The following is a 23,039-nucleotide window of genomic DNA, read 5'->3' on the forward strand; positions in this document are numbered from 1 at the left end:
CTAATTGGCACATTTATTTTACTTATAAGCCCCTAGAATATGGTACTATGAAAAGCCTTTGTTATACCTTATAATGCAGTTCTGGGATGAGCGTCAATATGCATCCCTACTACTTGGGCTAAGGTGGATATGATGATGTTCCAGTAGAACTAGATAATTGGGCATAACCATACTGTATGGAAGAAGTCCTGTGTGTGCAGTTTTAACCTGCCATTTCAACCTGGCAAATAAACCTTTTTTTTAGGCCCAAATCATTTTATTTAACACGTTCAAGTCACCCATAAGGTAGGCTCTAATGTCCATAGCGCTGGGTGGATGGTATTTAATATGTAGAATATGTGTACTTAAATATTACATGTACTGGCAGTCACAAAACCTCTAATGTCGTTTTTCACTCTGCCAAGGAAGGCTCTCCTACAGAAAAGCATTAGGTTATGCTACAACATTTTATAATGCATAGCTTCAGTTTGGGAAAAGCTAGAAAAAGAGACTCATTGGAATAGGAATTTGGAATCCAACCTAATGGTCAAGTTGGATTTGAAATTACTATTTGGCCTTTTCTTGCCCAATCTAATTAGTCCTTTTTGGCCAGTGTTCTGGATCACCTAACTGTTAATGCTCCCCCCATGGTGTGATGTGTTTTGCTCAGAGACTGTGGATGAAGGACCTGAGAGTGGGGAGGTGTGGGTCTTCCAGACAAGATTGCCGGTGAGTAACTGTGCCCCTACCCTAATCGGACTTCAAAGAGTAGCCTGGGGGCTGTACCCATCCCTTCTTGACTTCAAAAGAAGTCTATCCTGTCAGTGCCAAATGCAGCTCACACCTGGCCTGCCTTCTCTTTGTTTCACTAGCCAGGCTGCAGCCAAACCCGGTGGAAAGGGAAGAACTTTCCAGCACCCGTTTTAGAGTTAGACAACAGGATATCCCCCACACACAGGCTGGCATTGGACATAAAAGTGGGATTTGCAGAACAGTCCTGTACCTGTGAAGTCTTGGAAGAAGGACTGCCCAGCTTTTTGAAGCCCGAAGGAAGACTGGACCTGCTTGCCTCCCAGGACTCCAAAAGTGATGTCAAGGGTCAGTTGGCTGACTTCCTGCGTGAACTACAGGGATAAAAGTTCCAGAGGCCTTTCCTGCTTCCAAGTTGACCAAACCCAACTGGACTTGGCCTGGTCCCCTCTGCTGGCCTCTGTGGGAGTAAGTCTTGAACCCGAAGTGTTGTCCCAAAGGCCCTCGACTGGAGTAAGAGTGCACTTCTTCCTAGCTAACTGAAGGTTTTACCAGATCCAATGCAGAGCTGCGTAACTCCTCACTGAAGGTGTCACCAGATTCAACACCCAGCAAGACAGAACCCAGCAGAGCCACACAACGCATGCTTCTGAATGGAAGCCTTACCGTATCCTATGTAGACCAATGCAGAGCGCACTACATGGGTCCTCACCAAAGGCTTCACCGGATCCGGTGCTGAGCGTCGGGGAGCCGTGCAATCTTTATTGCAAGCATACAGCAACTACAGTTAGGTGGCTGCATGCTTTTTCTCCATTTTATTTTGCGGCGCACACTTGCATTAAAAAAAGACTAACAAGTGAACCATCAGCCCTGCTCATGAAGGGCAGGCCTGTTGGTTTTGCCAGTGCTTGTTTGTTATTCACGTGCACTTGCACCAGTTGTGACAAATGCTGCGCTACTTAAGATTCTAATCAAATTTGAGTTTTCTTATTGTTTCGATTGACAGAAACCAGGAGAAAACAATCACATTAGTCTTCATAAACCATCTGGTTCTTATGTTGTACTCACCTTCAGGTTTGGTTTCTCTTTAAAGCTGCATGAATGCATCGAGGGATAAGCTAGAAACAAATCTATCCATGTCGACTTGTCAAGGAAAATAATTTGCAACCTGCTTTATTTAGCCTTATATGTTAATGAGCAGTCCTTGTTTAGGTCAAATATTGTGGGTTGGTGGATTCGTTTCAGAGCATTAGAGAGTGGTATATTAAAGCAGTGATTTAATACAGTCAGAACATGGTTGTAATGGTTCAAAGATTATTGGTTATCAAAGTGTGGTAGGGGTGTCTCTGGGAAGGGAGAAAACAGTCTTCGCCAGGCGACACAAAATATATTATATCCTAGAAAGCGTTTACTAGTGGTTGGGGCAGTGGGAATGTTTAGGCACTTATGTTACTACAGTTTACCTTCTTACTCAAGAAAAAAATGTTCCAAGTGTTAGAACGAAGATAGAATCATTAGAAAATATTTCTGACATAAAATAAAAAAAATGTGGCAATAATGTGTAATTGTTGGAAATAAAGCATCTTAAAAAAAATACGAAAAAATAATTCCAGTTCTCCAGATAAAGAACACTATACCAACACACATTCACTGTTTTCTGTACTGTAGTTGTTGAAATGCCCCTACTTTTATTAAATGAACATAACATTTTTCCAATCTGTAATTGGAAACTATATTACTTGTTATGGTAAAGGTAATGTCTTGTTCAAAATGGAACTCAGAATCCTTTTTGAGAGTCACTTTGGATAAAGTGGGGTTCGTTGCTCGCATCTCCTATGTTGACTTGACCTGTCTTTTCTGCTACAAAATGTTTGTTCTCTCTGCTCTTGGTTACTGCTGAATTACTATGATGGTTAGCTATCTACTTCTTATCCTGTAATGTCCCTGCTGGCATTAACTGTTTGTTCCTAGTTATCTGGTGTTGGTAGGTTGTTTTATGATGTTTGTTAACACGAACGTATTTCCTGCTCTCTTGTAAAAGCGCTTTAATGCTATTGGGCCAAGTCAGCAATCTATATAAAATTGCAAAAATAAATGAATTGATATAATGCCACATGTGCATGCACATATTTTGAGTAGCTCACAATGACCTTTTATCTTTTTCAGGTTACAGTCACCAAGCAAGAATGAACTAAGTCCGAGTGATTTGCTGAATAAATCTCCTACAGTTTTAAGTGTAAGGCCATTTGATGTGCATTTCACTCGTCTTTCGCAATAATTATGTTTTTCAGTGTCTCCTGATTATGTCTTAAAAGGTTATGTGTGTAGTAAACATTTAATACATTTATAAACACAGTTCTTAAGATCTCACACAGATGTACTAGGCTATGGAGTTTTACCATTGTGGATACATTTATACCTGTGATACCTACGGGCATAAAAGCTAGCTCTTTCACTTCAGTAGTAAGACAAGGCGTCTTAAAAGGTGTATTCACAAACTTTGTTTTTGAGCTGCGTGCCAGTAGACACAATGAGTAGATTCAGTTATTCTCTTAAGAAGTTGTTCCCCCATGAGTTGTACTCAACATGGCACCGCCTCGCTTCTCGAATACACTGAAGGAAAGGTAGGAGCTGCTATCTGACATAAAGTAAGTCATTTAATGCAGAGTTTGAAATGCTTAGGGCTAGCTGTGCATTTATTCAATGGAAACGCTTGCCTAACTATTTTTCATGGTGAGGTGTCTTCACAGATTTGAGTAGATCATTTTGAATGTGATTATTTTTTGTTTAACCTTCTACCAGTCCAAAACATTGTAGAGCTGCCCGGTGCTCTGCAGCATGACTAAAGAAGATTTTTTTAAAGCCCATGATGCCGCTGCGCGTGTTGTTTCGGAAGCGTGGACACCATGCTTGTGCATGCCTACAAAATGACACGGTGCTTTTTTCTTTTCATTTACAGATCCGAGTTCAGTCTGTAAATAAAAAGAAACAAAAACGTGCAATGTTGGTGGGAGGAACCAAACTGTGCGGGTGAAAGCAACACAGGGGAGCGCAGGTGGTGGGAAGCAGCATGGATGTTCGGGGAACCAACCTGGATGGTGCAGGCGGGGTGTAGAGAAAAACAAGCGAGAGAGCAATGTAGAGGGTGGTGAGGAGAATAGCAAACAGGTGAGATAGAAACAACAGAGTGGGAAGGAGGAGAGAAGCACACGAGGGAGACAGCTGGAAAGCACACACTCTTGAGGAGTGCTTAAGACAAAAAAAAAAACTTGGGCCCATATTTATACTTTTTTTGTGCCGCATTTGCGTCATTTTTTTATGCAAAAGTGGAACAAACTTACAAAATATAATTTTTATAAAATTAAATTGCACCGCTTGTGCGTCAAAAAATTACGCAAATGCGGTGAAAAAAAGTATACAAATGGGTTTAGTTCCCCAAAGTTGAGCACTGAAACCACCCACGTAAGTTGTCAGTGCCCCAGAGGAGGGACAAGCATACAGTGGATAGGGCAACCCACTGAATAAGAAGCAGGGAAATGAGAGTGAAAGTAAAGGCAACCAAAGGTAACCAGTGGGCAGGCTGCAAACCCTCTACAATATGTCTTTTGCAAACAGGCGGCTGTGCTGTCTGGTAGGGTAGACTTAAAAAAAGAAATGTAGTTCACTTAAAAAAAAAAAATAATTGAAATGTTGAAATTTGCATGTTTACCACAGAAATACATTGGTTAGTACTGCTGCTCCGAGTCAGGGCTCCCTTTTGGAAGAAAACAGCGAATCAACAGATATTTTTTTATTTTTTTATTTTAGGTACCAAAGAAGGAGATGCTTGAATTGTACCCATCCGAAATTGAAGAGTTTGAGATCTCGAGCCAAGGACAATGCTCATCTTCATTCACAAATCATCAAAACCTTCTAAGTAAGAATCCTTTAAATGGTTCATTCATAAAAATATTGCCTGTCATGGTGTAAGCCTTATAAAACTACTACAAAATAACGGCTGCAAGAGGTGAGCTTGTAGTTAGTGCAGAAGTTAAACCTAATGAAGCAGGAATGGCTTTCTGTAGACCTTTTCTTTCTTTGAAGAAGTATAATCAAATCTGATTTGAGAGACTTCCTCCAATTCCGTTGGCTACATGAAGTGGCCATATCTTTGCCCATGCCATAGCAAAGGCCAGAATAGCAAATCACTTTCATTAGGCTAAGAAGCTATTTTCCTTATGTGTACTTTCTAGGTACGTAAATGGAAAACTGCCTTAGAAACCTGATTTACTAAACGATTGTTAAAATGAAAACGTGTTGAAATTCGGATTTTCCTAATGTGGGTGACCCAGGAATTCGACCAGCATATTTCTGGATGGGCCGATAAACACGCAGACAAATAAATGCACATTTTGTGAGTTTGCACTGAAATGATGTATGTGGGAATGGTCCTAATTGCTGCCTACGGTGGAGATTATTTTCTTATGCTAGACACTTGCTTCCATATGCAAATTTATCTGCAAAACGTTAAAGGGTGAACTGAAGGTCTTTCTCTATTTTTTCCATTCACAAAGAGATGTGCAACGACTGTGCACGTCATATCTTGCATTCATGTGCTTGCATTCATGTGCTTGCATCAAGTCTAGCCACAAGCAGCCACTCGGGTAGCATCGCGGGCCATTGTTCGTTTGTTGACCATGCCACCTCAGATTATACCCAGCCATATGCAAATCAGTCTCAGTCCTGCTCCAATAGGAACAATCCAGCCTGAAATGTTGTTTTGAAAGGTTAACCTCGTTGACTGAAGCACAATGGGTAGCTTCATTTGTTCCCTTAAGAGCAGCCCCCTGCTATTGTTCAGACCTCTTCTGACTTGATTCCCTCCAATATACCGGAAGGAAGAAATGACAAAATTAAGAGCTAATTTCTGACAAATGTAACTGAATGTAGTGTTAACTGTGTTTCTGAAAGGGCCTCAACTGCAAAAAAAGAGAACTCAAGAAACAGCATGCCTACTTATTTCCTAGAGTTTTTCTCACTTGAGTGATTAATTTTGAATGTAAGGGTCATGTTCAAAATGTTAAGGCTGAAAGGCAATGACCTCTTCTCCCCAGTAGGCCCCATTCTTCTCCGGGAGTTGGTGTTTTGCTAGCAGAGCCAGTCGAGTGACCCAGCCCTCCAGATTATGGGAAAGGACTATTTTTCATTCTTAAGGACCTGTGCATCTTGTCTTCTTTTACTTTCCTAATCTGGGAGAAATCTAACTGGGATGCTAAATTTGTTCAAAGCGTTTTGCTCCACCTACACCTGAGCAATATCACAAAATTCAGCTGTTGACAAAGATCTTCCTCCTCCCTGGTCATGACTCTTGAGTACTTCAGTGATAAATGAGATGCAGGGCATGGGATCTTAACCTGGATGTGTATGTAATCTGAGTTGGGAGAAGGCACCAGTAAAAATACAAGCATTGGCAATGCCGCTAGGTCTGGCTTTGAAGGAATATTGTATGGTAATGTGAAGTATTACAAGTAAATAGCACGGGAATAGATATGTATCTGGGTGGAAGCAAAGAATTGTAGCATAATATTGGTGTGAGTTAAACGGGGGAAACACCCGGAAGAACGAGTCCAGAACCATGAAGTTGTGAAAAACGAAAGCGAAACAACGGTTTCGTTTTCCACGTCTTCCTGGTTTTGGTACCTTAACCACACATGTCTGAACAATGTACATGCGTGGTTAAGGTACAGAAGAAGGGAGTCGGAGTGGACGCGGTGAAGAAGGAGGTAAGTTGGGCTGTGACTGGGGCTGTTTTTTTGGGGGGTGCTTGGGGTGATTAGGGTTTGGGGGCAGGGTTTAGGTTTAAGGGGTGGGTTGGGGGTTGGGGTGTTTAGGTTTTAGGGGTGGGTTGGGGGATTGGGGTGTTTAGGTTTTAGTGGTGGGGGTGGGGACTCAGGGTATTTTTAGTTTTTTGGGTGGGGGCTGGGGGTGATTAGGGTTTGGGGGAGGATGGGTGATTAGGGTTTGGGGGAGGATGGGGGTCAGGGTTTAGGTTGAAGGGGTGGGGGGCTGGGGTGGTTAAGGTTTTAGGGGAGGGGGGTTGGGGTTCTGGTAATTTTGGGGGTGGAGGTTGGGGTTGTTGTGGGGACGAGGGGGTAGCGGTAATTTTTGAAGGTGGGGGGCTAGGGGGAAAGCATGGTGGATTGTTCATGCTGATTGCTAATCCCTTTACCAGGAATGCGTTTACAATGGTAAAATCGTTGTAAACACATTCGTGGTAAAGGCATTAGTGGTTAGAATGAGGTTCCAACCTCGTTTTTGAGCCACAGGTGCTTGAAGCACCTGTGGTTCTGACATATAACCGTTAAATGGTCGGGTAACAGTATCACAGCCAGATATAAAAATTAATCTAGGTGAATGGAACCCCCCCCCCCACCAATCTGTGCTGCTTCCAGAGAAAATAACATACATTTTCTAGTTATCTAGACACTTAAGTAGCATTGCAGTGTAATGTGTGTGCCTCAGAACGTTCAAGCTTAGGCAGCTGGATAAACAAAATGATCAGAGCTGTGTGGAGGGCAAGCACTTTTTTGGTGAAAGCAAACAGCTTCTGCCCCAAACTGTGGGCGGAGTTAAAGTCAACTCTAGTAATGCTCACATAATCGTCTGGCGACAAATTCGCTCTCAAGCCAGACCATAAAAATAAAAAAGGCCAGGGTAGCAATGCTTTTTTCAACTGAGTCACCTAACAAAATTGGCCAGAAGCTACTACCAGAACTCTATAATTAAGCTTAGGAAATCAATCTGAAAAACACTCTGCATTTGCTCCTGTTTAACAGAAGGCTCATTCATATCATAGAGTGTTAACTTTATTTACTGTTGTTTATTTTTGTCAAATGCACATCTAGTTTATTCCTCCAAATGTGTGCCTCTTATTTTGATGTAATGGCTGCAAACTCAGCATTTAGTGGATAATAAATTATCAAAACTCATCTAGGGGCATATTTATAAGGAGATTTGAGTCAGTCTCGCACCAAAGAACATGGTGCAAGCAAGTCATAAGCCCAAAATGAGATTTATGAAGCCACACAAGGCCACCTTGCATGGCCCTTCCAAGTGGCTTCATAATTCTGGAGTAAAGCAACGCAGCGCAATTTGTTGCATTGTCTTACCCTGCCCCAAGGAGGCATCCATTTGTTTTGCTTTGGTGTTCCCATGCATCATCAATGGATTTTGACGAATTTCCAGATTTACCAAAAGTGTAAGACCTGGGAATGCGCCAAAATACTACACCTTCCCTGGTAGGCGTAATGAGGAGGAATAGTTTTATTTCTCCTCATTGTTTCTGCTTTCTATGTGGTGCTGCATCCAGCAGCACACAGAGAAAGAGGAAAAATGCCTCAGAGGATTGTTTTTGTGCAGGAAGGTGCCCCTTCTTGCACAAAAACAATCCTCCTTACAACACAGGCAGCCTTGCACCATGGTGCAAGAATACCTGCGTTGGTGCTAGGCAGCCAGAACGGCACCAGCGCAGGGACCAGGATAAGAATGTTCCACACTCTTAAATACAGTGCATTCCTGCCGTTTCCCTGTGTCACAGCGCAGAAAGGTGACTTGCTGCACTGCGTAACTTTGCAATAAGTATGGACCTTAGTTTACTTTGTGTAAAATAGCTCAGTAAGGTAATCCACCTACTGCAGAGATCTGTATGTAACCTCATGTTCGAAGGTTTAAATCTAGCGTTGGCCACATCTGTTACAGATTGATAAAAGTATTTGTTTGTGATAGCACCCTTTACCAAAGTCTAGAGACTCTATTTTTCATGTGTACTACACTAAGTGTAGCAATTAACATTATTATCTAAGTTAAATTTAATAAGCACATGTGCAATACCAGTTTTTATTCAGAAAGAAAACCCTTCTGAAAATGTTGTCCTCAGTGCGGACCAAATAATATGCCATTGATTGGGAATCCTAGCTGATTGCTGTCTTTTAAGATGCCACAAAAAAGTCCTTGTTTAAGAGCATTAATTTAACCTAGACAAATGTAAGATTATCTTACACGTTTCTAAGAGTTTGATGAAATGTGGAGCTTTACCATGAATGTGATATTTTGATGATTTAGACATTTGGTGAACTTTGAGTTTCGCAAGCATCTCAGTTTAGGAATTGTGCACACAGCAAAAGATTTCTTAGTTTTTGAACCACGAGGAAGAGGAAATTGTAGATTTACCTCAAGGCTTATTGGCTCAGTTTATTTCACTGGTGTATTCTTGCTCTATTTTATGTGGGGTGTTCCAAATTGTATCCCTCACCAATCCTATGGTGGTCTTACACACGGGGAAGTAACCTGGCCAGAGATGTAACCTCCTTGAGAGTTAATCATGGCTGTTGCAAGTTTCAACACTGGCTTAAAATACAGTTTTGTTTCTTTTTACAAATAACAATGCCACTTGAAAGGGGTAATATTCTCCTTTCTAGGTCTTGCCTTAGCCATGAACTTATATTTTTTTTAAATTATGTACTGTACACTTTTTTAAAGGGACTTTCAGACAGCTTTCTTCACCCATTGGTCTGTTAGTGTGCCACTCGTGTTTTGTTCCCACCCACTACAGAATAGGGCAGGGGGATATCATAAGCCACTGGAAAACTTCACTTGAAGGGAAATCATTTTGCTCTTTCAGAGGAAATAGGTCCATACACAAGCTAGTTCCCTTCTGTGGCAATGTTGTTTTTAAATTAATACTTTGATATTGCCTTTGTGTTTAAAGTCTGATGTGACAGCAGGATGCTATACCAGATGTGTAGGCATATGCCACAGCAATGCGTTATCAGTTCCTGTCTCTTGCCAGTGCTGTTGTAATTTCCTTTAAGAGTGTCCTTTGTTAACTGTTTAACTGCTGGTATTTCACAGCATTCTTTCTTGCATTGCTTTTTTCTTTCATTCATTCTTTCTTTCCTGATTTCTTGAATTTTCTTTTACTTTGTCCTTCTTTCCTTCCTTCCTGCTTTTTCTCTGTCCTTTTTTCTTTCCTTTCTACTACTGTCATTACTTTTCTTCTTTCTTGCTTTCATTCCCTCTTTCTTTCATTCCTTCCTTTTTGCTTTTATTCCTTCATTCTTGTTTTCATTCCTTGTTTTCATTTTTTTCTTATTTATTTTAATCTTCCTTCCTTTCGTTCTTGTTTATTCTTCCTTTCTCTTTCTTTAATTCTTTCCTTTTTCTTTCTTTCCTTCCTTCTTTCTTGCCTTCCTTATTTCGTTCTTTCAGGAAAGACATCTGACCTCCAATGGCACAACGACTGTTTTTTTAGGTCTGTGCTAGCCAAGACCTTTTGATTGTACTACAGTTATGTGTATGATATAGTTACTATTAGGGGTTTTCAACCACACTTCATCCATTCGTCTGTGGTTGTGTCATTCACATTTTCTCCAATCCACTCTAGCATGCACCAAGGGGCAATGCTCCACCCCACTTCCATTGGCTGATCTCACTATAAGCTACAGCACCTTTAGTCAATGTATTTTCTAGATCCACAAACTCCTGGCAGCTTCCCAAAGAATAACATTTTGCTAAATCCATGACAAAACAAGCATTGCTAAAAGGCTGGCAGACAATGCCAGACCTGCTAGCTTTTCCAATGCTTGTCTTTTTGTATTTAAGCTCTTTAACCCTTTGGTCTGCCCAAGGTGCTGCAAGAGCTGGTATAGATGCCTAACGACAACCAGCCCACATTGCTGGTCTGTTCATGGCCAACACGTCTTTCAACCTAGGACAAACTCCACTCTTTGTTGCCTTAACATTCTTCTCCTAGTACATGATCCACAATATATGTGCAGGTAAATATTCTCTGAGCCTTCTTCATTTTCAATAAATCATCCCTTGATGAAATTTTAAAATGGACATAAATGAGCCATTGGAGAAATTGACATAGCTCCCATAAGATCTTAATCAACTCTGGAGCTCACTCATTCCCCGCTGCTCCAGGGACGCAGCCTCTGGGCACCACTATACTTTAGTAACATGTAACGTGGAATGCTGCCACCAGTCCAGCTAGTATGTGGGATCCAATTTAAAAGCATCATTCTAAGTCTGTCAAGATGAAGGTATGCGAGCAACCAGACCTGGCCTCCAGAAAACACTCCGAGGAAAAATTTAAAAATAAAAACATTGTTTTTTGCAAGCAAATGGTGAGGTACAATTTGTAACTTCTATTTGTGATTTTAGGTGATGCTTCGCAGCTAGACTTTGAAGAAATGTGTGAAAATGACGAGACCGCAATGGCTGCCCTCATGAACTACTTGGAAGCCGAAGGTGGCCTTGGGGATCCAGTGGACCTGAGTGATATGCAGTGGACCTTCTAGCTCCTTTTTTTAATTAATTTATGTTCGAGATAATTATGAATGTGAAAGCCTTTAGTGCACAATATTTTCACGTACTGTATTTTTTTAAGGATTGCTTTTCACTTACAACCATGTCTGCAGGAATGTATCTTTGTGAAGTTTTGAAGTTTGTTCACATGTATGTATCTTTTAGGACTTTATTTTGAGAAAACCTGTGTGACTTGATCTCCTAAATTGCCCAGGATAGCGCTTTATTGGAGGCTATGATAATTTGCACCAAGGAGATATATAGCACCATCTTATGCATTTGTACAAGGTGGGCTATTTTGCTCCATTTATTGTTGTGGATGTCACTGTTGTTTTTTGACAGCAAAGATTGTGTGTATCTTTTATTGTAGAAATAGCACTCCCTAGACAGTTTATGAAATCCAGCCAGTAATCTTGTTTATTCATAAGAAGTAGGCCAATATTTTACTGCTGCTCTTGGTTAATACCTGAATGTTTGCAAACTACATTTCTTGGTATTATTTAGTATTATTCTCAATGTTATATGAGGTTACTGACATGCTGAGCACAATCTGATGATCAAGACAATCATGATTTATTCTCAATAGACCCAATAAATAAACACAATCCACCTAGGTGACTTTAGATGCAAAATGCCTGACGTATGAAAGGATACATGATTCATATTAGTTATTCACAAAACATGAATTTGTAACCATGAATCGATTTATGTACATTTCCAATTATGCCACTATGACATCATTTCAATTGGAGTACATCTTCTCACAGATTCATTCAAAAGTGGGGACAAAGGCAAAAGGCTGTAAAAATCCGCACACTTAAAAGTTTGTGGTTATGTGCAAACCTTTTGGAGGTAGTTATTCACCATGAAAAGAGAGGGAACAGCACAAAAATTGTGGGGTTCGTGGTAAGTGGTTTCTCCCCTGGAAAACTTATTTTTCCATTTTTTCCCGGAGGAGAAATAACAAATATCAGTGCCTGCCCACTGGTGCATTACATTTAAGTATGTGGAAATGTATAGTTGCTACATTAATGAATGTTTAAATCTTTATGCATCCAGTTGCTTATGGTACGATGTAGTAGTCAGTGTAATACTTTGCGAATTCCAAGTAAGTCCAAAATATTCTTCAAACGAAGAAGTAATACTTTGGGAGCAAATATTCTATACGTGTTCTGAACTGGGCCCAATGCGTTCCATCCTTGTTAATGCATTCCCTAGGTCTAATGAAACTGTTGTTGCGCCCGCAGAGCCCACTGCGTAACATAACTTGCTAGATAAGACCTCTGTTAAACCAAAAGACCCCACACGTTCCCGCACAGTGCACTGGGTGGGACACTTAACGTGTTGACGTTCACACACTATAAACCTGTTCAGAGCTCTTGGGCGCTAAAAAGCACCACTGCACACTTGGAGAGCCTTCTCCAAAATGTGATAGCTAAGGAAGAGCTGCATCCAGGAAAGGTGTGGTGGTCGAAGGTCTGGGGACGCTTCAGTGCCAGTTGTCACTCAGTGATGAAGGTAGTAATCTTTCTAGAATGTTCTAATCGTTTTTTGCACAATAATTTCTTCTCTCACTGTATTTTATTTGTTGTACATTTTAATGCAATACTCTGTTTGAAGTTAGCACTGTCTGAAAACAATTTTCACCAGTTCCTATATTGGAAATAATATTGTTTATTTATACCTTTCACCAAACAACTTGCACGGTGAAAGGTAATTGAATACAAACAAAAACATGTGCAATACTGTAATTTCAATGCCTTGTTTCTATTTACAGTTGTTCCAATACCCACACTAAATTGTACCAGTTTGTTTTAAAAAACAGATTTTAATATTCCCTGGCTGGCTATATTAGTATAGCTATTATTTCTAAACACACCTGTAGCCACTTTGAGAGTGAATATTGTAGACCCAGTTACTCCATTGTGCCTCAGGAGAGAGTGACTTTAGACTCCGTTTTTCCATTTTAAGCAAACATTTTACACCCTGATTCATGAATAATCTGGCCAACTGTAGCCTTTGCTCGGAACATTTTCCTTTTTGTGCATTTTGTTTTATCTTTTGATCTAAGCAATACCAGAATTGTCTATCCCAGGAAGGCAGCTCATCATTTACTAATCATCACTCAGAACAAACCATGGAGTCCTGGTAAAGACCATGTGCTGGGCAGGGCACTTGAACTGCAAAAAGTCAGTATTGACAAGAAATTCCTTTAAAGTCATAGTTGTCGAAATGTCAGATAAATGTAGCTTTTACAAAATCGTGGTTCTGCTGAGTCTCGTAAAACAGGAAGATGCTACTGTCCGCAGTGTTAGAATCCAACAGCTAATATGTGGAAAAGAGAAACTTTAACAGTAGTTTTATCATAGTAAATGGTAGGTCGGGTTAAATAACGTGGAACTCGTGATAGGATAATGGTGACATTGATGTGAATGTTGCCGACAAGATGTTGTTCAGAAGTGCGTTTTGTCCACCAAGAATAGAAACTTTTGACAAATAGTAGTTCATGGTTTGATGTCAGTTAAATATGAGGACATCTGCTGTGAGAGAAACTTGTATTTTCCAGTTCCGTCCACCTTATCAGTGGCACAATTGCATACTCCTGCAAATACTGCATTTTTTGTAGTGTCTCCTAAATCAAACTATTGCTGGGTTTTTGATACTGAAACACGTTATGGAGAAAAGGCACACATTTTAAGCTAAAACGTTTCCTGTGTTTTTGACAAGGGACAGTTTTTCATTAGGAAATTACTTTAAAATCAAACATTGTTGCAACCCTACACCCTTTCTGCAATTAATACACAATTATGTTAAACAATGGCATCATTTTACACTTCATGCCAATGTGCCTAGATTCAAAGTGTCTTTCTTAGTACTCAGGCCCTGGGATACCCATGTGATACGAAAAGTCTTCAAGAGTAATTGCCTGAATTTCACTGAGTAAATCCTCTGTAAAGATTGAAGGGTCTTGCTTCTCAGTGGCATGAAATATTAATCTGCTCAGGCTGTGCCCAGGCTTTCCAAAATATTACCTGGCAAGAGTATTTTACATGATGTAAAAATAATACATCCAGATTTGAGAGTTGCGTCTTAGCACATTTTAAGGACCCAAAAGGAAGTTTGAAGTGAATATCAAGTCAAATATTCTCCTCTCTTTGCATAGAATCCTTAGGAGTAAATAAAAGCTTGAGTTTTACAAGCTATTTTTAGGAAGTTTACAAAACCTTTTCTCTTCTCCTTATTTCCTCTTTCTATGTGTGCTGCAATCCGCAGCACACATAGATAAAGTGCCTGAGAGATTTAGTCCCTTCCTGCACAAAAACAACTCTCCTTGTAATGCAGGCCCCCTTGCACCGTGTGGTAACGGTGCCTGCGCTGGGAATAGGCTGCCTGATGTGCGACAGCACTTTGAGAAAGCAGAAATGCACCATATCTTAGAAAATACAGCGCATTTCTGCTCTCTCCCGTTCATGCAGCGCCGCAGGCGCCTTGCTACACGGCGTTGCGTGAAAGGTTAGCCTACTCTTCGAATGAGATGGAAATGACACCACTGGGGCAATACCAGCTTGATATAAACCTTGTAAATGAAGATCAAACTACAACCTGAGATCATCCAGATCCTACAAGTATCTAAATCCATTTACCACTGCTGAAATGCATTATTTTCATTGGCGTTAGTAATTCCTGTAAACAGAAGAAGTGCTCTTCTAAATGAATGGTAAAATAGCTTACTAGGTTCTTAGCCCAAATTTACTAGGAATTGCCTAGAGCTGCATCAACAACTGCAGGAGCACACAAACAGTAAAAAAACGACACAGCACCATGTTCACATAGTACGCTTGCACAGTCATTCTATGTGTTGTGCTGCTTCGCAGAGTGGAGCATGTCCTGTATGGGATTTGTACTTCAGGTACAATTAATGCAAACTTTATTGTGACGACGATGACCTGACTGTAAGCCATGTCAAATGTGTAATTTCATAGAAAATACATAGTGATATAGCTGTCAGAAGCCTGCTGGAATTCATTCTTGCACGTGGTTGCCTGTGGTTAAGAACCCCAGCGTTTGAGAAGAGTATTTTTTTTTTTTTTTTTTTAAAGTGAACAGCAATTTAGGCCTTCTAGGTGACCAGCTGAGTGAGTGAGTAGAGTGCATTTCCGCTAAGCGAGAGACACTAAAGGCAAATCACCAAATATCCGGTTGCTCTGTATAAAGCCCTCAGTCAGCCCTCTCGGGAACTGTCAAGGGAATTTGTCTTACCAACTTAACCAAGATCACCGCCTTGGTTTATTTTTGTTTCTCTTATTACGAAGATACAGTTAACTCAAAAGTTTATTTTTTATTGAATTGCAAGTTGTTTATCTTTAAATGTAATTTAATACGCCTTCCAGCCACTCTTGACACATGAATCCTATGGTTGGACTAATATATTTTTTGAAGTAGATGCTCTCTTTCTTTCTGTGGGTCCAGCTGCATATGGAGTTATTTTCTGGTGCATATGTAATGTGGATTCATTTTGCCTGTAGAAATCTTGAGGAAACTTTGCAGTTTGCTTCACCTTTTCTTTTTTTTTTTTTTTCGTCTGAACTCAAATCATGCAGTTCTTTACATACACAGGCAAGTAACAAAGCAATACATTGTATTCATATATCCAGTTTTTCATCTTGTTATTAATAACCTCTACTCACCTGACCCACCCTTTTCAGGTAGTTACTTATCCCTTAAAATATTCCTTTTGTGGCCCCAGATTTGTTTAAGCTTCTGTTGACATCACCTGCTTGCATAACCACTTCCTCAGACTGGGCATAGATATTCATCCATTCATCCTTTCTGCTTTGGATGGAGCGGTGCATGACTTCCAGGGATGGGCAATGTTGTATTTTGCAATGAGTATACCTATTCACTCCAGTGTCCTAGAGCCTTGGGGTCGACTCCCTGGATGATGAGCAAAGAAGAAAGGGGATATTGTAGGCATACAGCCTGCCCAGCATCTATGGCCCATTTAGCAGGCCTGTAATCTCGGTAATGCCTATCGTGGAAGAACCAGTCATTTGTTGACAGAGTCTGAAGTGTCAGGTGATATAAATAAACATCTGCAATCCCCAATCCGCCCATCAAAGGTCGACTGCACATATTTGTTGATTTATAGCCTCTGATTACAGAAAGGCCAGAATTTGTGTTCTCAGTTTCTTGAAGAGGTCCTGTGGGAGATGACATGGGTAGTTTTGAACAGTATATACTAATTTGGGAAAGAGGCTCATCTTAAACCGGGCCTCCCTCTGCCTGCTATTGTAAGTAGGAGAATATCCAATGTGAGCATATCTGCTTGCACCAGATCAAGCAGCAGTGCTACATTAAGACTTCAGCACCTAGCTACGTCATTTGAAATAAATATGATCAGTTGCTTAAAACAGTCTCCTGCACAGCAGTTGGCGCCCATCCATCCAGTAATCTGCACGTCTCCAGACAGAGAGGCATTTGGCGGTTTATTCCAATTCACCAGGAGAAAATAGGTCTCTCCATATTTAAGTATGTGCTTTAAGAGAGCCCTAAAGACCTCTGTTTTGTTTAAGAAAAAATGGAAGAAAACTATCCACATAATAGGGCAGTCTGTCCTCCAAGCTGTTGTGCCAACAGAGGCCCCATCCTTGGAGATCTTGCCTTATCCATTCCACCAACAGTTCGATGATCAGAGCAACCAGCAGGGGTAAAGAACAGCCTTGCCAGGTGCCTCTTGCTATGGGAGCAAATGAAGAGAAAGTGCTGTTGACCCAAATCCGTTCCATTGAGTTGCATAGAACACCTCCACACACCTGCAGAAGTAGGGAACTAAGTTAATCTTTTTCAGTACTTGATGGAAGAAAGGGCAATTAACTGAGCCTCAGGATTTCTCAGAGTCAACCATTACGAGAGCACTAGCACCACCGAGCTCACGTGCTCTGGCCATGCCCTAGTGCAGGCTTCACAAGCAGTGGCATGTGCTACTTCCGGGCATGCATTCATTTTGGTCCTTATTAACCAATAGATGCGCTTCTCGGCTGAACCTAATGTTGCAAGACTTTTGCTAATGCCTTGGCTTAAATATTTATTAAAGCTATTGGGTGGTAAATGAACAATCTTCTGGTGATCATCTTAGTTTTGGGATAACTGAAATAAGTGCTCCTCACAGGTTGGTGTGAAAGGAATCTCAAGAGGCGCCTTCCACGGGGGTAGCCAGGATATCAAGTGCTAACAGAGAAACAGCTCTCTGACAAAATTCAGCTGGAAGTCCATTGGGTCCCAGGTCTTCCCGGTTGAGCGACCCTGGATTGATTTAAACATTTCTTCCGCAGTAAAGGAAAGGTCTAGTGGCTCCCTGCCTGAAGTGACCATTGTGCTAACATCACGATTATAGGGTTTTCTAGCTCTGCATTTAGAGTCAGCCTCACTACGTATAGATTCTTATATTAACAAGCAAATAATTCCGCTAGTGTGGAGGAGCCCCCTGCGTGCAAACCTGCAGGATTAATAATGACAGGGATTATACAGATTGCCACATCCTATGTTGCCAACCAAGATAGCAATTTACCACCTTACCTTCCATCTCATAGATCCTGTGCTGAGATGCCACCTGACCGCTCTACGGTATGAGTAGACACCTACTGAAACTTGAGCCTCATGGTTTCCAGGTGTCTCAGCACTCCAGTATCGCTCATAGCAAGGTATTGCTTTTCTAGGCTGGCTAGCTCACCTTCCAACTGTGCGACCAAAGGTCCTTTCCCATGGAACACAGCCAAAACTGTTCGTTTGTGTATATATTTGTTTTTGGTAATGCGTGATGTTTGCAAGTTACCTTTACACTGTGTCTCCAATTAATACATGGACAAGCAGATACTATTCTCTTCTCAAGAGCAGTCTTCTAAAATATGGAAAACCTGTTCAGACGTGGACCATATTTGTCTCTGCCTTTTCTCATGGTCCTAGCAGAGACGTACTTGCATTCCTCTGGAAACCAAAGTGTGTTCGGTGATGGCACCTGCCAGGGCGTCTATTACACTGTTCTGCTCTTTCTTTGTAAATGACTTCTTAGAAGCAAATTCTTCTAAGCGTGGCGATATTTTGCCATGACGACTGAAAAACGACTAATCCTCTTGATATGGAAATGTGCTTTGGGAACAACTTTGATATGTGGGCCAGCAGTTGTTTTCTATACGTGTAACTGTATTTTTTCCATTGAAAAATATGTGAAACAACAGTATTTAAATACGACATTAATTTAAGAACTTCAATAATATAATGAAGAACAGTGTTACAACTATATGTGCAAAGTGTGATCTTGCAGAGTCTAAATAAAGCAAGAGTAATGTTGGAATATGTCTAATTGCAAACTCGAGGCTCCTATTACTCGTAATGCCTTGGTATTTTTATTTGAAATAAATACATGCTATGTTGGGGTACTTCAAATTACCCACAAACAAATTTTCTTAAATGTTTTAATAGATTGCAAAAATGTTTATAGGAGACAGTAATACATTTTCAGCGAAAGGTTTGCCAATGAACACTTGCAGTGTAATCTCAAGTATTGCCTGAAATACAGATTTCAGGCCATTATATTTCTAGTTGTTTCCCGTATTCGCCCACGTTTTTACTGCTGTTGATTTACTCCTGTGTGTGACCTACTGTACCATTTAACCTATGTTGCTATTAAGTGCACCTTTAAGACTCCTGTTTGTATTGTAAATATTTGTGAATAAGAACATATAGTACGAAATAAATATATTTTTACACACCTGGTTCACTTTATTCACCCAAAGAAGGCATTTCCATTCAGAAGAGGAATGCAAAGGTCAGTGCACTGCACGCAAGGCTGTGGTGAGCTCGTGCCGTAGAAAAGTAAGCTGCGCTTGCTGCTTGGTGGTCTCTCCTCATGTCCACATGGACACCAGAGGAAGAAGCAAAGGTGTGAAGATGAGGGGGTTGGAGTGAGGTTCTACCTTTCCATGCACTGGCAGCACATCTATAGTTTCTTCATCAGAAGAATGCCGCTAATTGTTTTAATTGTGGTAGAGGTTATGATCAAACTAACCACCAGACGAAGTTGAGCTTTCAAGCCTATTCTAAAGCACTGCAAAATTATGACTCATAGAAAGATGGAATCTTGAACCTCGCATTCACGGTTATGTTGATTTGGAGCATATATAGGCTTCTTTTTTCCAAAGGGGAAAACCATGGAGTGAACCTCAGGACAAGGTCTCTGAAGACCTGCTTGGTGCCTTTGCCAAGCAAGGGAGATCCTATGCCCCAGGAGATATTTAGTTTCATTCTTTAATGAATCATATGCAATAGAATGTAAAAGATGAGTGTGGAGTTCAGCAGCTGCCCCCTCCCCCTATTTCTTATAAAATCTGTGTGAAACCGTAGTTCTGCATCGTCTCAGTGTCTGCATTACCACTTTTATGATGATTATGTCCAGATTTATTTGTGTATCAACAGCTCTAATGCTGGAGCATTTTCCTTCCCAGGAATATGTTTTAAATAAGCTCAATAAATCTTTTCACTCATCATAAGGGTGTGGAGACATAGGCACCAACTACACAACAAATCAAGGTAAAGTGACTGTATGACCAATGTGCCACAGAAGGAAAACTCCAGTCTGAAATAAAGACCAAGGGTTTTTATCACAGGTTAAGGCTCAGAGTAATGTAGATAATTCTCAAGAGAAGACTAGGAGGTTTGGACAGCCTATTATGATTCTGCACCTTTACAAAGAAGTTCAAACACACCCATCAAAATGACTAAGCACTTAATCAAAGCTACACATAACAGCAATAAAAAAAAAAAAAATTGAAAAAGAGGAAACAAACGCTGTCTAATTATGTTAATCATTTAGCAGTTTAAATTCTACAATTTAGTAAACCTGGGCAAGGGGTAACTTTACGAATTAGCAAGTCCATGTTAACGTGCTGAGTTAAACGTGGTCAAAAAAAACAAAAAAAGCGAAAAGTGGGAAAATCTGAGCAAAGTTTAACTGGTGTACGGTATAATAATGTTCATAATGCAAAATGATTTATCCATCCATCACTCCAAATGATGCAGAAGATGAAATAATCCAATGGAAGTCAGTCATGCGACATTGACTGCATCATCAGTGAAAGTTCCCATTACCGACAGGTAGAAAACATCTTTCTTAGCGCATCCCTGCAGGTTGAAACATTTGTATAAATAGTCCATTCCACAGTTCCTGAATGTACTCGGCTCAAGGTTAGTTTTTTAGGCTCACTATGTGTAAAAAAATAGAACATCTATTACCAAGTTAGCATTCTCATGAGAACGAGGTCTGAAAGAAAAGTTAACGTAAGCAAGAATGATTAAACATTTTCTACAAAGTCAAGAAACATGACCTTGCAGGCCTCACTTGGGCTAAGCACAGCAAATGAAAACAGCTTGTTCAATTATGCAAATAAGGCACATATAACATTCAAAATTATGAATCCAACCTTAAAATCTTTGTCAGTGTTCATGTTACAGTAGACTTAAAACGAAATAACTCTTAACGCATTCATGTAACATTGGCACAGAACTGCTTTTCTACATTTGAATGTAACTTTTAAAATACTGTTTTCATGAAAATCATTAACGTTTTAGTGTACCCTATTAATTCACAGCATGAAGAACAACATAGAAATGAATTTGGTTGTTAAAAATAACGTTTTAAGGCTATACCACAACACTTTACTCTAGTGTCCTACAGTGTATGCACATTAATATGGCTTTCAGTGCACCACTTTACAATGAAACTATTAGCACTTTTTATTAGCAAAATGCATAGATTGTCACTTATAGATGAATACTGTGATGTCAGGGTTAGTATTAAAAATTATGCTACATCAGTTGCAAGTAATATTTCCCTACTCCTGGCACTTTTCACCTTTCCACCATCTTTGCCAAAACAGCACAGAACCCGTTGTGTGGAACTCAAGCTTATATTTTGAGACTCACAGCTGGTGGGTGGCTAGTTCAGCTTTCTTTTGTCGGTGGGACCAGAAACGAATGCTACTCTTTTTGGACACAAAACATCATAAACTTATAAATTCTAAATTCGATTATGCTAATGCCATTCAGGGAAGATTATCTATAGGACATTGTTGTAATAAGGGAAACTTCACTTTCTTGAAGTAAAATCTTCTTTATTCCATCATCACCAACTTCATCTAAATAGTAACCGCTCACACAACACCTCTGACAGAACTGTCAACATTCTAAGGCCAGTACCAAGCAGTAGTGATGGATGGACAAGGAGTGGAACTGAGAGTGTATGGGGAACAAACCTAATTCTAACCAATGATTACAGATGATTATAATAAATTACAATAATTACTAAAATTCTAAATATTAAAATTACAACACATCATCCTCCTTAACAGGCTATAGAATAATTTTAAATAGTAATATTCAAAATTCATGTCATATTCCAGCAGGCAGGCAGGGGATCTCATGGCGCAGCCCTCTCCCCCTCTCCTCCCCTTTTCAATCCCATCATTTCTGTCATCTTCCATTGAACTGGAACACTTAGTTGTGTTGGAAAATCCTTGATTACTCTTTCTCTTGGGTATTGCACTTGAAAATTCTGTCTATACTCCAGATTTGGCCATTTTCCCGAGTAACAACATTCTGTTCAACCCACTTGACCATGTGAGGTTCAGAAAAGGTACTAATGTTTTCTTTCTTTAACCTAGGGAGTTTCGCTTCTATCCAGTCCCCAGGTTTCAGATATGTGGTCTTAACTTCTTTAGTCATTTCATACCTTTGCTTGTACCTCAATGGGCCAAGATATACCTCTGCTCGCAAATGGCCTGATTTGCAGATTCGGGCCGTTTGCGACCAGAAAATGGCATTCTAGTATGTACCAATGCTATTTTGCAATTTGGTAATCTATTTACCAAAATGCAAAATAGGTTTGCTAGTTGCTATTTGGAAGGGGCGTGCCAAGGATGTCCCTTCCAAATAGCGAGTCGCAGTGGCATGTATGATTATTTTATGACCATGAATGCGGTCATAAAACAATCGCAGTTACCACCAACTTTAAGTTTGTTGTAACCCATTCGCAAATGGGAGGGGGTCCCCAAGGGACCCCTTCTCCTCGGTGAATGGGGGCACCAACACATTTTTTTCGGAGCAGGCAGTGGTCCCACAGACCACTGCTTACTCTGCAAAAATGAAATTAAACTTTTTATTTTTGTTTGTAATGCATCCCGTTTTCCTTTAAGGAAAATGACATGGTGGTCTGCTGTCCCCAGCAGGTCACCATCCCTGTGAGCGCGGCCATTCACAATAGGGTCTCAAATTGTGACCTATCTCATGAATATTATTGAGGTCATTTGTGACCCCATTGGGGAATCACTAAATGTGTCTGAGAATGAATCGCAATTAGAGACTGACAAAATGAAATGGTCGTACATCTGGCCCTTGGTGTTTTCTGACCCTGCTCATTGTCTATTTTCTATTCACATAAATAGAAATCTTATCTCACAACCACATGGAAGTTATTTGAGTGGTAGTTTCAGTTGAAAGATAAGGAGCGATAAATCATTGTTACAATATTAGGTTTGGTTCTAGAAGTTGAAACCATTTCTTGCAATGCCCTCTCCCTGGGGTCATGTTTCATACATGCTCTCTGCATTCTTTTACCATTTGGTTCACTTGTTGAACCGGTCTATTAGCTCCAGAATAATATAACACAGTTTTGAAATGACAAATCTTGACATCTTCACAAATCTTGAGTGGAACTTGGCAAGACTGGTTCATCTGTAACTTGCAGTGGCTGTACTTTTACCACTGCTACAGTAAGATTCAGCTTAGGTTTGATTCAGTCTTGGGATACGGTATGTCTTAAGTATTCAACCGATCCCACTCAATACTGAACACTCAGCACTTTTTCTTCTTTATGGTGGGATCTGCCTGAATGTTTTATCATGTGCTTTTGC

General features: G+C 40.3%; 1 protein-coding gene across 1 annotated transcript in view; it reads left to right on the forward strand.

Annotated features, from left to right (window-relative positions):
* Window positions 1-18,818, forward strand: part of BMAL2 (basic helix-loop-helix ARNT like 2) — a 198,864-nt gene extending 180,046 nt beyond the window's left edge. The window contains exons 15-17 of the mRNA XM_069228622.1: window positions 2,896-2,965; window positions 4,537-4,645; window positions 10,933-18,818. Coding sequence (XP_069084723.1) covers window positions 2,896-2,965; window positions 4,537-4,645; window positions 10,933-11,069 — 316 coding nt within the window. The 3' untranslated portion in view covers window positions 11,070-18,818. The remainder of the gene's footprint in view (window positions 1-2,895; window positions 2,966-4,536; window positions 4,646-10,932) is intronic.
* The last annotated feature ends 4,221 nt before the right edge of the window (window positions 18,819-23,039 follow it).

Source organism: Pleurodeles waltl, chromosome 4_1 (genome assembly GCF_031143425.1).
Source record: "Pleurodeles waltl isolate 20211129_DDA chromosome 4_1, aPleWal1.hap1.20221129, whole genome shotgun sequence".
Lineage (NCBI taxonomy): Eukaryota > Metazoa > Chordata > Amphibia > Caudata > Salamandridae > Pleurodeles > Pleurodeles waltl.